The following is a 14,389-nucleotide window of genomic DNA, read 5'->3' on the forward strand; positions in this document are numbered from 1 at the left end:
TAATTTGCTTCCTGACACAGGTGGTGGGAACAAGCTCCTCTCTGATGATTGATGTTATATATTACATTGGTATTATAAGTCAAATTTGGACTGCTTTTATATATATATGTATGTATATATTATTTTAACTAGAGTTGGTCAAAAATGGGAAATACCATTTCATTAAAATTGCATTAAGAATTTCCCAGCTCTTTGAATAAAATTTTCAATAAAATTTCAATATTTTAAAAATTTCAACCAGCTCTACTTGTTGATAGGTCGCCACTCAGTCTAGAAGAGGCTTTGCTTGAGGTAACATCCTCTGGTCTTCTTCAGGGAACTTCATGAACACAACTGAGCCCATGACTGATCCAGCCAACATAGCCCAAGCAGGCCAAGAGAACAGGTTGCAAAAGGCTACGGTGGTGGAGCCATCATGGCTTCCTATATCCTAGTAGAAGTACGAGAGGGAATATCCTGGCAGTTAAGAAAGGTCCATTCTGGGGCAAACCTCATATTCACAGGAGCAAGAATTAAGTGTATCTGGAAGTGGGCCTCAGATATCTCAGAGGTTTTTGAGTGAACCTCAGTGGTTCCTCCTTGATGAGTGTAAGGTTAACTTCAATTTCCCTCAGCCTAAAAATATAGTCTCCTTTACAGATGTCTTATGACTGCTGGATTCTCTACTCAAGGAAATCAGAGCACCAGAAGGAACTGGATTCACAACAAACTTCAGATCCAAGTGAGTAGTATACACAGAAGAGGCTGGAAACAGCTCTCTACAAAGTTAAGGTACCTGATACTGAAGCATCACCTTCACCTGCCTTAGTCAGCTCCAGAGACTCCCAGAACCCACCCTCCCTTAAAACTAAATCTCTGAGATGTCTTCTTAGATGTTCTGTGGGTTCAGAAGGGAAAATAATGCTACTGCTGCTTCTCTTCATTCTTCTGTACAAAGAAAGGAAAGCAACAAATCTGACCAACCAGCCCACAGACATCCTGGGCTTCTTTAATACCTTCAAATCCAAGCAGGTAAACACAGAAGGGACAAATATCCATTGGTAATGGATGTCTGCAAGCACTAATTTCAAATTGAAGAATTTACCTAAACAATGAGTATAATGATGAATATATCATCTTACCTCTTGCAAAATTTTTTGTGCATCTTCTTGAGTTTCAAAAGTGATGAAACCATACCTAAATAAAAATTACATAAATTATTTTTCTTGGCATACTACTTTATAACCAAAAACATGTTATAATATATATATTATATATTACATATTACACAAAATACTATGTTAAAACATTAAGTTTGAAAAGTAAAGCACTAAGAAGTTATGAAATGACAAATAAGGTTGCCTTGGCAACCTTAATTTGGCCCCGAATGCGTATGAACTATAACAATCTTTAATTACATGATCACATTCTATTTTTCTCACAGGACCACTGTCTCATCGGTGAACAGTGCTTAATGAGCAGCTAGTCAATATTTTGTTTTATCCTCATTGTTCAATGTATGGCCCTGCTCTGAAGACAGAATTAACATCCTCATGGGCTTTTTTAGGGTGGTCATCACTATAATATGACCGCTTTACAAACATTAATGAATTTATTTTCACAGCACCTGTGAGATGTAGGGGTATTATTATCCACATTTTACAGATGGGGAACTGAGTCACAGAGAGATTAAAGTCAAAAGTATCCACTACATTTTGGTGCCCAATTTACTGTACACTATCCAAACCCTTCTCTGAAGGCATAATTATTAATATCCTCATAGGCTTTTCTATAGCTCTGGCCAATAGCATTTTAATTCTTCACAAATATTATTAATTTTCACAGCATTCTGTGAGGTGACAGAGTGGTATTATCCCTATTTTAGAGATGGGGAACTCAGGCACAGAAAGTTTAAGGTAAAAGTTCTTCACCAATTTTGGATGCCCAATTTGAGACACCTGTGACCAGATTTTTCAGCACACTTAGTATCATATAGCATTTTGTATGTTAGACACAGGTTCTTATTGACATCAGCTGATGCTGAGCGTGCCTAGCACTTCTGCAAATTAAACACCAGGGTATCAAGTAGGGCACCCAGAAAATGAGGAATACACAATTAGTGATCACCTGTGAAGAATTTGGTTTAAGTGACTTGCCCAGCATCACCTAGAAACTCTGTAACATGGTCTGGGATAGAATCTCATTCTCTAGAGCAATATTTAACTGCTTTAACTATGAAATCATCCTTTTTCTTCCTGCTGTCCACTGCCTCATTCACTACAGAACTTCCAATTTCTGCAACAAATAAAGCTGGGGACTTATAGACAACAACCTCCTTCACTACACAACCTGATTCATTCCCACAGCAGGTCCATCCTCTGCCATGAATGAGACAGGGGTCCTGTGGAAAAGTAGTGTGTGATTATGTAATTAGAGAATGTATTATCATGCATATACACAAGAGAGCACTTACTTTTGAGTGCTTGCCTTTGCAATCTTAATGTTCTTTTAAACGCCATTTTTTGTTTTTTATTTTAAATTTTAAAAAAGCAAACTGAAAAAACAAACTGATATCCACATGGTTCATCAGCAGGGTTGGACTCTACAGAGTCTGTGAATCCATCACACAGTCCTCTGTCACTTGAGCTAACTATGTAACTGATAGCTGTGGTGAGTTGTCATCCTCTGTGTGGACCGGAATTAGAGAAGAATGAGACACACACGTAACCTGTCTGTTTCAAATGTATTTGGTAACAGTAGACTAATGGTGAGACACAGAGATCTTGGGTTCCATTCCAGGCTTTGGAGGGAAGTTTATTGTAGTTTGCACAGATTCTTCTGCAGACTTTTTGCTTTCGCACCCTAGCTTCTTGTTCCAGTCCAGTTCTTCCTGTGTACCCAGTCCCAGTTTCCAACTCCTCAGATTTCTAAACTCAGTCTCAGACTATTTACTTAGTCAGTGCAAATCTCCCCCCACTCCCAGTCTCTCCCCCTCCTCACACCCTGTACCAGTCCCCTTGCCCAACCAGTCCTCTTTTCACCACTTCAGGCTCCTCAGCCAATCTGCCTCTCCCTTCTTACACCACTATCTCTTAAGGTATGTCTACACTACGAAATTAGGTCGAATTTATAGAAACCGGTTTTATAGAAATCGGTTGTATACAGCCGATTGCGTGTGTCCCCACATAAAATGCTCTAAGTGCTCTAGTCGGCGGACCGCGTCCACAGTACCGAGGCTAGCGTCGACTTCCGGAGCATTGCACTATGGGTAGCTATCCCACAGCTATCCCACAGTTCCCGCAGTCTCTGCCACCCATTGGAATTCTGGGTTGAGATCCCAATGCCTGAATGATGCAAAACAGTGTCACGGGGGGTTCTGGGTACATTGTCAGGCCCCTCCCCCTCCGTCAGAGCACCGGCAGACAATAGATTCGTGCCTTTTTACCTGGGTTACCTGTGCAGACAACATACCATGGCAAGCATGGAGCCCGCTCAGTTCACCATCACCATATGTCATCTGGGTGCCGGCAGACGTGGTACTGCATTGCTACACAGCAGCAGCAGCTAACTGCCTTTTGGCGGTAGATGGTGTAGCATGACTGGTAGCCGTGGGGCTGGCAGCCGTAGGGCTGCATTGCACCAGCCCCTTGCCTTTTGGTAGAAGATGGTATATTATGACTGGTATCTGTCGTCATCGTACTGCAGTGGCTGTCAATCATGAGCAACTGGGCAGACATGCAACTGTCTCGATGATGATGGCTATCAGTCGTAGTATGCTATTTTCTGCCAATCGCCCAGTATTGTCTGCTAAGCACCCAGAAGAGGCCGAGGACAGACGTGGGGCTGGCAGACGTGGGGCTGCATTGCTACACAGCAGCAGCCCCTTGCCTTTTGGTAGAAGATGGCATATTACGACTGATATCCATCGTCGTCGTACTGCAGTGGCTATCAGTCATGCTGCACCGTCGGCTGCCAGCTTAAGATGTAAAAAATAGATTTGTTCTGTATTCATTTGCTTCCCCTCCCTCCGTGAAATCAACGGCCTGCTAAACCCAGGGTTTTGAGTTTAATCTTTGGGGGGACCATTCTGTGTGACAGTTGTTTGTGTTTCTCCCTGATGCACAGCCACCTTTCTTGATTTTAATTCCCTGTACCTGTAGGCCATGTCGTCACTCGGCTCTCCCTCCCTTCCTCCCTCCTTCCCCTGGTCCGTCACATACTAGTTTCGCGCCTTTTTTCAGACCAGGCGCCATAGCTAGCACTGGGATCATGGAGCCTGCTCAGATCACCGCGGTAATTATGAGCACTATGAACACCACGCGCATTGTCCTGGAGTATATGCAGAGCCAGGACATGCCAAAGCGAAACCCGGACCAGCCGAGGAGGCAATTGCAGCGCGGCGACGAGAGTGATGAGGAAATTGACATGGACATAGACCTCTCACAAGGCACAGGCCCCAGCAATGTGGAAATCATGGTGTTACTGGGGCAGGTTCATGCCGTGGAACGCCGATTCTGGGCACGGGAAACAAGCACAGACTGGTGGGACCGCATCGTGCTGCAGGTGTGGGACGATTCCCAGTGGCTGCGAAACTTTCGCTTGCGTAAGGGCACTTTCATGGAACTTTGTGACTTGCTTTCCCCTGCCCTGAAGCGCCAGAATACCAGGATGAGAGCAGCCCTCACAGTTGAGAAGCGAGTGGCGATAGCCCTGTGGAAGCTTGCAACGCCAGACAGCTACCAGTCAGTCGGGAATCAATTTGGAGTGGGCAAATCTACTGTGGGGGCTGCTGTGATCCAAGTTGCCAGGGCAATGAAAGACCTGGTGATATCAAGGGTAGTGACTCTGGGCAACGTGCAGGCCATAGTGGATGGTTTTGCTGAAATGGGATTCCCAAACTGTGGTGGGGCCATAGACGGAACCCATAGCCCTATCTTGGCACCGGAGCACCAAGCCACCGAGTACATAAACCGCAAGGGGTACTTTTCAATGCTGCTGCAAGCCCTGGTGGATCACAAGGGACGTTTCACCAACATCAACGTGGGATGGCCGGGAAAGGTACATGATGCTCGCGTCTTCAGACACTCTGCTCTGTTTCGAAAGCTGGAGGAAGGGACTTCCTTCCCGGACCAGAAAGTAACCGTTGGGGATGTTGAAATGCCTATCGTGATCCTTGGGGACCCAGCCTACCCCTTAATGCCATGGCTCATGAAGCCGTACACAGGCAGCCTGGACAGGAGTCAGGAGCTGTTCAACTACAGGCTGAGCAGGTGCCGAATGGTGGTGGAATGTGCATTTGAACGTTTAAAAGCACGCTGACGCAGCTTACTGACTCGCTCAGACCTCAGCGAAAAGAATATCCCCATTGTTACTGCTGCTTGCTGTGCGCTCCCCAATATCTGTGAGAGTAAGGGGGAGACAGTTATGGCTGGGTGGGAGATTGAGGCAAATCGCCTGGCTGCTGATTACGCGCAGCCAGACACCAGGGCGGTTAGAGGAGCACAGCAGGGCGTGGTGTGCATCAGAGAAGCTTTGAAAACGAGTTTTGTGACTGGCCAGGCTACGGTGTGAAACTTCTGTTTGTTTCTCCTTGATGAACCCTCCGCCCCCCCCCACACGGTTCACTCTACTTCCCTGTAAACCAACCACCCCACCCTCCCCTCCCCACTTCAAGCACCGCTTGCAGAGGCAATAAAGTCATTGTTATTTCACATTCATGCATTCTTTATTAATTCATCACACAACTAGGGGGATAATTGCCAAGGTAGCCCGGGATGGGTGGGGGAGGAGGGAAGGAAAAGGACACACTGCATTTTAAAACTTTAACTCTTATTGAAGGCCAGTCTTCTCATGTTCTGGCAATCATCTGGGGTGGAGTGACTGGGTGGCCGGAGGCCCCCCCACCGCGTTCTTGGGCATCTGGGTGAGGAGGCTAGGGAACTTGGGGAGGAGGGCTGTTGGTTACACAGGGGCTGTAGCGGCGGTCTCTGCTCCTGCTGCCTTTCCTGCAGCTCAACCATACACTGGAGCATATCAGTTTGATGCTCCAGCAGCCGGAGCATCGACTCTTGCCTTCTGTCTGCAAGCTGACGCCACCTACCATCTTCAGCCTGCAACTTGCTCTGTTCATCCCACGATTCAGCCCGCCACCTCTCCTCTTGTTCATATTGTGCTTTTCTGATGTCTGACATTAACTGCCTCCACGCATTCTGCTGTGCTCTTTCAGCGTGGGAGGACATCTGGAGCTCCGTGAACAAATCGTCCCACGTCCTCCGTTTTCTCTTTCTAATGTTCACTAGCCTCTGTGAAGGAGAAACATTTGCAGCTGGTGGAGGAGAAGGGAGAGGTGGTTAAAAAAGACACATTTTAGAGAACAATGGGTTCACTCTTTCGTTACAAGGTCGCATTTTTACTCTTATAGTGAGGGCCTGCCGGTTTCATGTGAGAGATCACTCATGCAGTGCCAGGCAACAGATTTCGGCTTGCAGGCAGCCATGGTAAGCCACAGTCTTTTGGCTTTTTTAACCTTCTTAACATGTGGGAATGGTTTCAAACAGCAGCGCCCTCATTTCCCATATCAAGGATGAATTGGGTTGGCCATTTAAAATGGGTTTGCAATGTAAAAGGAGGGGCTGCGGTTTCCGGGTTAACATGCAGCACAAACCCAACTAACCCGCCCCCCACACACCCAATTCTCTGGGATGATCACTTCACCCCTCCCCCCACCACGTGGCTAACAGCGGGGAACATTTCTGTTCAGCAGAGCAGGAACGGGCACCTCTGAATGTCCCCTTAATAAAATCACCCCATTTCAACCAGGTGACCGTGAATGATATCACTCTCCTGCGGATAACAAAGAGCGATAAGGAATGGATGTTGTCTGCATGCCAGCAAACACCGGGACCATACGCTACAATGCTTTGTTATGCAATGATTCCAGACTACGTGCTACTGGCCTGCCGTGGTAAAGTGTCCTACCATGGCGGACGGGATAAGGCAGCCCTCCCCAGAAACCTTTTGCAAAGGCTTTGGGAGTACATGAAGGAGAGCTTTCTGGAGATGTCCCTGGAGGATTTCCGCTCCATCCCCATACACGTTAACAGACTTTTCCAGTAGCTGTACTGGTCGCGATTGCCAGGGCAAATTAATCATTAATCATTAAACACGCTTGCTTTTAAACCATGTGTAATATTTACAAAGGTACACTCACCAGAGGTCCCCTGTGTGCCCTCAGGGTCTTGGGTGAGTTTGGGGGTTACTGGTTCCAGGTCCAGGGTGACAAACATATCCTGGCTGTTGGGGAAACCGGTTTCTCCGCTTCCTTGCTGCTGTGAGCTACCTACATTACCTCCATCCTCATCTTCCTCGTTCCCCGAACCCTCTTCCCTGTGTGTTTCTCCAGTGAGGGAGTCATAGCACACGGTTGAGGTAGTGGTGGCTGCACCCCCTAGAATGGCATGCAGCTCCGCGTAGAAGCGGCAAGTTTGCAGCTCTGCCCCGGACCTTCCATTTGCCTCACTGGCTTTGTGGTAGGCTTGCCGTAGCTCCTTAATTTTCACGCGGCACTGCTGTGCGTCCCTGTTATGGCCTCTGTCCTTCATGGCCTTGGAGACCTTTTCTAATACTTTGCCATTTCTTTTACTGCTACGGAGTTCAGCTAGCACTGATTCATCTCCCCATATGGCGAGCAGATCCCGTACCTCCCGTTCGGTCCATGCTGGAGCTCTTTTGCGATCCTGGGACTCCATCACGATTACCTGTGCTGATGAGCTCTGCGTGGTCACCTGTGCTCTCCACGTTGGGCAAACAGGAAATGAAATTCAAACGTTCGCGGGGCTTTTCCTGTCTACCTGGTCAGTGCATCTGAGTTGAGAGTGCTGTCCAGAGCGGTCACAATGAAGCACTGTGGGATACCTCCCGGAGGCCAATAACGTCGAATTCCGTCCACACTACCCCAATTCCGACCCGCAAAGGCCGATTTTATCGCTAATCCCCTCGTTGGAGGTGGTGTAAAGAAACCAGTTTAAAGGGCCCTTTTAGTCGAAAGAAAGGGCTTCGTCATGTGAACGTGTCCAGGCTTAATTCAATTTAACGCTGCTAAAGTCGACCTAAACTCGTAGTGTAGACCAGGCCTTAGTCATAGTCTTCCTCTCTGGGTTCCTCATCCAGTCTCATCTCCCACCCCTCCCTGTCTCCTGATCTCAGTCTTTTTGCTCAAATAGTCCCAGTTCTACCCCGTGCCACAGTTCCTTGTCAGATGTCTCCCCTCCCCAGTTTCCTTTTCCACATTGGTTCCTAATCCAAGTCTCATTGTCCAGCTACTCCCAGTCCCCTCTCTCACCCCATCCAATCTCACTGTCCCGCTCCCCCTAGCCAACAGGTTCCAGACCCACCATTCCTCTCACCAGCTCCCACTCCCAGTTTCCTTGCCCAGCTATCCCCGATCTTCGCCCCACCCCAACTCCCACTTTTTCTCGCTTCCTCCCACTAGCTCCCCCCTCTAGCTCTTGTCCCTTCTGCATCTGAATCAGGCAACTTCCTCTTCCAAGCTGCAGGGACCAATCGGGGGGGGGAGGGGTATGTGTGTGTCATTAAGAACACAGAGAGACAGTTTCCCTGTTCCATGTTCAGGTGCCTGGACCCAGCATGCCCATAGCAGCCCAGAGCCAAACTGCACGGAAAGTCCTGCTCATCCCTGGGCTGCAGTGTGCCCCGAGTGACTGGAATCTTCAAGGATGTAGTTGCTAAAATCTAAGTCTCTACTGAGCATGTGTAAACTATGATTTTTCAAAGGCTTGTAACTGAGCCAAATTTGGGTCTGGTCCACACTAACCCCCCACTTCGAACTAAGATATGTAACTTCAGCTACGTGAATCATGTAGCTGAAGTCGAAGTACCTTAGTTCGAACTTACCGCGGGTCCAGACGTGGCAGGCAGGCTCCCCCGTCGACTCCGCGTACTCCTCTCGCAGAGCAGGAGTACCGGCCTCGACGGCGAGCACTTCCGGGATCAATTTATCGCGTCTAGACAAGATGCGATAAATCAATCCCAGAAGATCGATTGCTTACCGCCGGACACGGAGGTAAGTATAGACCTACCCTTGGGGCAATTTTAATGGGAATGGCAAAAGGAACATCCCTGACACAAAGGACACCCCTCCTGCCAAATCTCAAGTCTCCAAATCCCAAATCTCCAAAGCCTGGGGGCACTGGAGCTTTTCAAAGAAAAGATCATCAGAGTTTTTTAAAATGGGCAAAATAATGTATTTTTTCCTAGCTTGAGACAGATAGCTGTCATGCAAAATTTCAGCCAAAATGGTTAAAATTTGGCAAAGTTATAAGCAATTGAAAATGGGGTATTTACAATGGGAAGTGCCGAGCAATCTTAGTAATAGGAGGTGCTATAAGACTCATCTGTAATGATTGTAAACCTACCAAGTTTTACTTTTTAAGAAAGAAAAAAAAACGACACTTATAAAAGGAAGTTGGGACTCTATTTAAAAATGATAGCATATATGAAAATCCTGGCTAAAGTTCAAAATGATAGTAAGGGGAGCTGCAAACTCATAATGAACTAAATCATTAAAAACCAAAAGCATTTTGGCTAATAAATATAAAAGCCATGCAATTGTGAACTTCCAAAAACTGTGTAATATTCAAAATATGTAACAGTAATACAATTATATCTGAAGATACTGATAGAAAACTGTTTACTGCAACTAGGTACATTCATAGTGGTATTTCCTGCATACCAATATTTCTACTTCATTCACACTGACATCTGACTTAAGGATTCATTGCTAAAGCTCTTTTGCAGTGCCAAAGTTCCTTTGCAAAGTCTATGGCTTTAAAGTTCTTTTAAAATATCAGGAAAATTCAATACAAAAACAAACTGTGGCCAGGTGTAGAGGAACTATCTATTCTGCAGTACACAAGAACTTAACTTCAGTTTCCTTTCTCTTTTCCCTACACAGCTGCTCTGGGGAAGGGCAATAAGAAGATCTTATTGAAGAGACTGAAGTGAAAATACCTGTGGGAAGAAAGGGTGCTACACCAAGGTACTGAGTGAACACTATGTTGGGGAATGTTTTTGTAATAGGTTTTTTGCTTATGTTGAGAAAAAATTTACTCCTGCTGAAAAATCTTGTTTGTTATAGCAGTTTTATTGCTGCTAAATCAACCTACCGGCTTAAAACAGATAAGTAAGTTAATTCAAAATGTAAGGTTTCTACAGCAAACTTTCCTCATCCACATTTCATGTTTGTTATTTATTATTGGCATTCTGGTAACATTAATGTGCTAGGTGATGATTACACACCAAGGAAGATACAGTCCCTGCCATAAAGAGCTTCCAGTCTAAGAAAAAAAGCAACATAAAAACTTTGAGGGAGAGGAATGGATTAAAGCAGGTAAGCAAAATATATACTCTTCAGCTACCCCTCCACCTATTAATATTAGTCAGCTAGCTTCTTTTAGGTATCAAGGCTGAAGTAGAACTGAAGCAGAGATTTGGAGGATAGAAGAAATGCCTTATGGATCAGTTCAGGGAAGGAATTCTGTGTGTTACCAAGGGGTGCACTGGAAGAAAACACGAAAATCACTGTCAAAGAGGTGGACAAATGGAGGTGGCAAAAGAGGCAGGTGCAGACATTGGGGATACCATGATGAGAGACAAAAGTAGTTAAGTAAGGAGTCGCAGAGTTGGTAACAACCTTGAAGGTGAGGAGAAAAGCTCCTCTCCTGGTGTGGAGCAGAAGCTTCTTCTTTCTGTGTTCAGAGTGAGTTTCAGAGATGCAGTGACAAGGGATGAGGATGAATGAAGCTGCAAGTTGTCTCACATCTGCAAACTTAAGGTGCTGAAAACTATGACATCCTTGTACATAAGAATGGATCTAATACTTATGCAGGTACTCCATACCCCTGATTACAAGGGTCCTACTGCAACTCTTAGATGTGCTGCACAGAACTCACAGCTCAGGGGAAAGCAATGGTGATTTTACACCACTTTTACACACTCCTGATTTTGTGCTGCTCTATGGCCCCCGGCATAACAGACACCCCTAGGGGCTTGGCTAAGTCATGGCAGCGTGTCCCCAGTTACCTATATGCAACATAAATGTTTGCAGTGCTACATGTTGTGGCCCTGCCAGCAACATGTCCCTTCCTCCCTGCCCCCGGTATGCCCTCTGCACTAGAGCTTGCAAGGGGCTCCTCAGAATACAGGCTTAGTTCCTGAGCTGGGGGAATCTGTTCCTGATTGGATTCAGGTTTTTAGAGCTCCTTTATTCCACTCTGACCCTTTTACATGATGTAAAGGGGCCAGAATGGGGATAAGGTTCTCACCCATATTGTAACACAATGGACATTCTTGCCAGTGAAACTCCAGGTTAAAGGGAGGTCTAAGTGCTTAGAGAGGAGGAAAATAGTGATGCTAACCATATATTTATTAACACCACCATTCTGGGACACTGTAAGAAAGAAAACAAATGAACTGAAACTTGAGTGTTTCATATAATGTGATGCCAGTAATAATGTTATAAGCCATGAAAATCACAATCAACTTCTATTGCACTTATTCCACTTACTATGATGTTTTCAGTGTCCACAATGGATATATTGCAACTGTACTAACCCCTTTGATACTCCAGCTCTGTCATTTACTATCTTCACTTCTTTCACACACCCATACTGGGCAAAAAACTTCCTTAGGTCATTTTCGTTAGTCTAGTAAAATAAAGCATAAGAACAAAATGAATACAAATGGGTTTAGTTATTAAATAAGAAATATCCACAATATTGCTTTGGTTTGGACACATTTAACAACAAACTACTTGTAAATCCTGGGAGCAACTATTTATTAAAAACACTAGAAACAGAGAAAAGCCTCCAAGGTGAATGTTTCTGTGACTGTTTTGGGGAGACGGTGGGTGTGGGTGTGGAGGCAGGGCTGGGGTATGAGAGCAAAAGAGAGAGAGCAGGTAATAATCTCAGTTTTTCTCCTACATGATTTTAATCTTCAGAAATAAATCTAAGTATATACTGAATTTACATTATAATTTTACTTCAATAATCTTGTAACTCAATTATATCTGAATTCCATTTGGTCTCAGACAAGTTTTTCAGTTCTATATTTTAGTGTCGTTTATAACATGAGGCATTATAATTTAGAGATCATTTTAAAATTTAAAACTGGGCATATGTGCGTAGACTTCCATGAAGAATTTGCTAAGTTTGAAAAACAATCATTAAGATACAGTGAAGTTATTAGCCCATATTATGCAGGTCAAACTAAATTATCATAATTGTCCCTTTTTACCATAAAGTCTATTATTGAAACACTGTGTACCACAAATGCATAATATGTTCATTTTCTGTACTGATAAAAACATGCATCAAGTATGGTCTTCCAGAAGATTTATAAAAACAACGAGGAGTCTGGTGGCACCTTAAAGACTAACAGATTTATTTGGGCATGAGCTTTCGTGAATAAAAACCTCACTTCTTCGGATGCATAGAGTGAAAGATGCAACTTTCACTCTATGCATCCGAAGAAGTGAGGTTTTTACTCACGAAAGCTCATGCCCAAATAAATCTGTTAGTCTTTAAGGTGCCACCAGACTCCTCGTTGTTTTTGTAGATACAGACTAACACGGCTACCCCCTGATACTTGACAGAAGATTTATGTATCTAGAAGTACAGACATTGAAATAAATATACCAGGCATTTGAATGTCTGATCCTGTGTGACTGTTGATTTGGCATGTGTTGAATCTCATGCTTCAATGCTGGTGCACATTAATCTTTGGATGCCTCAAGCCACTCCTGGATGGATCTAGAGTTCTCAGAGCCTCAAGGAAGTATATCAGAAGTTTTAATGTGTTTCTTTGATTCACCAGTCGTTTTTTAAAATGTATGGTATATGTTGGAAAAATTATTCTTCCACTTCTCCAAGGTTTACACTGCCTTGTATATGCCTCTAAGGAGCAGGGGAGTTTTTACTGATTACAGAGTTAATATAAGTTATCATAATGGTTGTGTCATTGAGACATTTGATGAATACTTTTTTGGAAGAATTTTATCTTCAAGATGTATTTTATAAAAAGGTGCTATTTTCTTGGTGCTGCAAATTCAACCCCCCCCCCCAAAAAAAAAAAAAAAAAAAACAGAGACAGAGAAACGGTGTGCAGCCACAGAACTTCAAAAACACAGGGAAGAATAGTAGGCAAGAGTAGATCTGAGCAGGTAGGAAATGTACTCCAAGGACTCATTACAGGTAAGAAGTCTTCCTCTCTGCTTTGAAAATTAACCCCACTGAGTCCCACTTTCAGAAGATTAAAGTAACAATCCACCAAAGGAGGGCTTAAAAGTACTAACAAAACAGAGACTGTAGAATTGCTCTCCTGACTTGAATATCACACCTAGTCCCTAAATCCAAGAACACATTCTAAGCATATTTCCATAAAGCCTTATGGGAGGTACCGTCACAAGGGTATTAAGCTCCAAGTTACAAGATACAATAACTTCAGATATAGATGTAGAATGTCAGCTAGACTTAGGATGACCAGCTATCCCAATTTTATAGGGACAATCCTGATATTTGGGACTTTTTCTTATGCAGGCACCTATTACCCCATATCCCCATCCTGATTTTTCACATTTGTTATCTGGTCACCCTAACTAGACTTATGAGAAAGGAGATTTGGAAGAACTGGTAGATGGGCATAGTCAGAAGGTTAAAGAACTAAACTTGCCATACTATGAAGATTATATAAATTCTGTCTTACTATATATCTCTAGGAAATAAAGGCAATGAGGGAACCTTGGTTTCAATCAAGGAGCAAGCTTCCCTGCCCACAAAACAGAAATGTGGACAACCTGGTGATGTCTCTTGTGGCAAAGAGGTCCATATTTAAGGATTCCCCACTTCTGTGTCCACAGAGTTCTTCAGAAACAATTTGAATTGTACACTGAGCATGCAGCTCAGTTTGTCCACCAGGATGCTTTCCTCGCCTATGAGAAACTTTATTTAAACCAAAATATCTTGAGGCATGGTCAGAGTCTGTTGAGGCCTATTACCAGTGCAAAAGGAGTTTCAGCTTAGTTCTGGAGAATGTGGAGGACATATGTACATGAGACCATGATCACCAGAAACCTTAGGAAATATCATATTGTGTCCTGCGGTCTCATGAATATAATTTTCCTCTGGAATGAAATTGTCCTGTGGTCTCTTGCAGCTAAGCTGCTGCAGAGAAGCAAAGACATGAAGGGAAACAGGAATAAAACAATGATGCTAGATTTACTGCATAGTTATCAAGTGTCCAGTCCAATATGATGTCTAGAAGTTTACTAGAATGTGCATGAGAACTTCTAGCTTTTTTGTTGGCTCCTGTACATATCAGAATGCAAAGGCTA

The 14,389-nt window shown here is 44.2% G+C and overlaps 1 protein-coding gene across 1 annotated transcript in view; it reads right to left on the reverse strand.

Annotated features, from left to right (window-relative positions):
* BOLL (boule homolog, RNA binding protein) overlaps nucleotides 1-14,389 on the reverse strand; it is a 76,960-nt gene that overhangs the window by 43,697 nt on the left and 18,874 nt on the right. The window contains exons 3-4 of the mRNA XM_034786061.1: nucleotides 11,611-11,702; nucleotides 1,122-1,176 (exon numbers count right to left, since the gene is read on the reverse strand). Of these exons, the coding sequence (XP_034641952.1) occupies nucleotides 1,122-1,176; nucleotides 11,611-11,702 (147 nt within the window). The remainder of the gene's footprint in view (nucleotides 1-1,121; nucleotides 1,177-11,610; nucleotides 11,703-14,389) is intronic.

Source organism: Trachemys scripta, chromosome 11 (genome assembly GCF_013100865.1).
Source record: "Trachemys scripta elegans isolate TJP31775 chromosome 11, CAS_Tse_1.0, whole genome shotgun sequence".
In the NCBI taxonomy this organism is placed as follows: Eukaryota; Metazoa; Chordata; order Testudines; family Emydidae; genus Trachemys; species Trachemys scripta.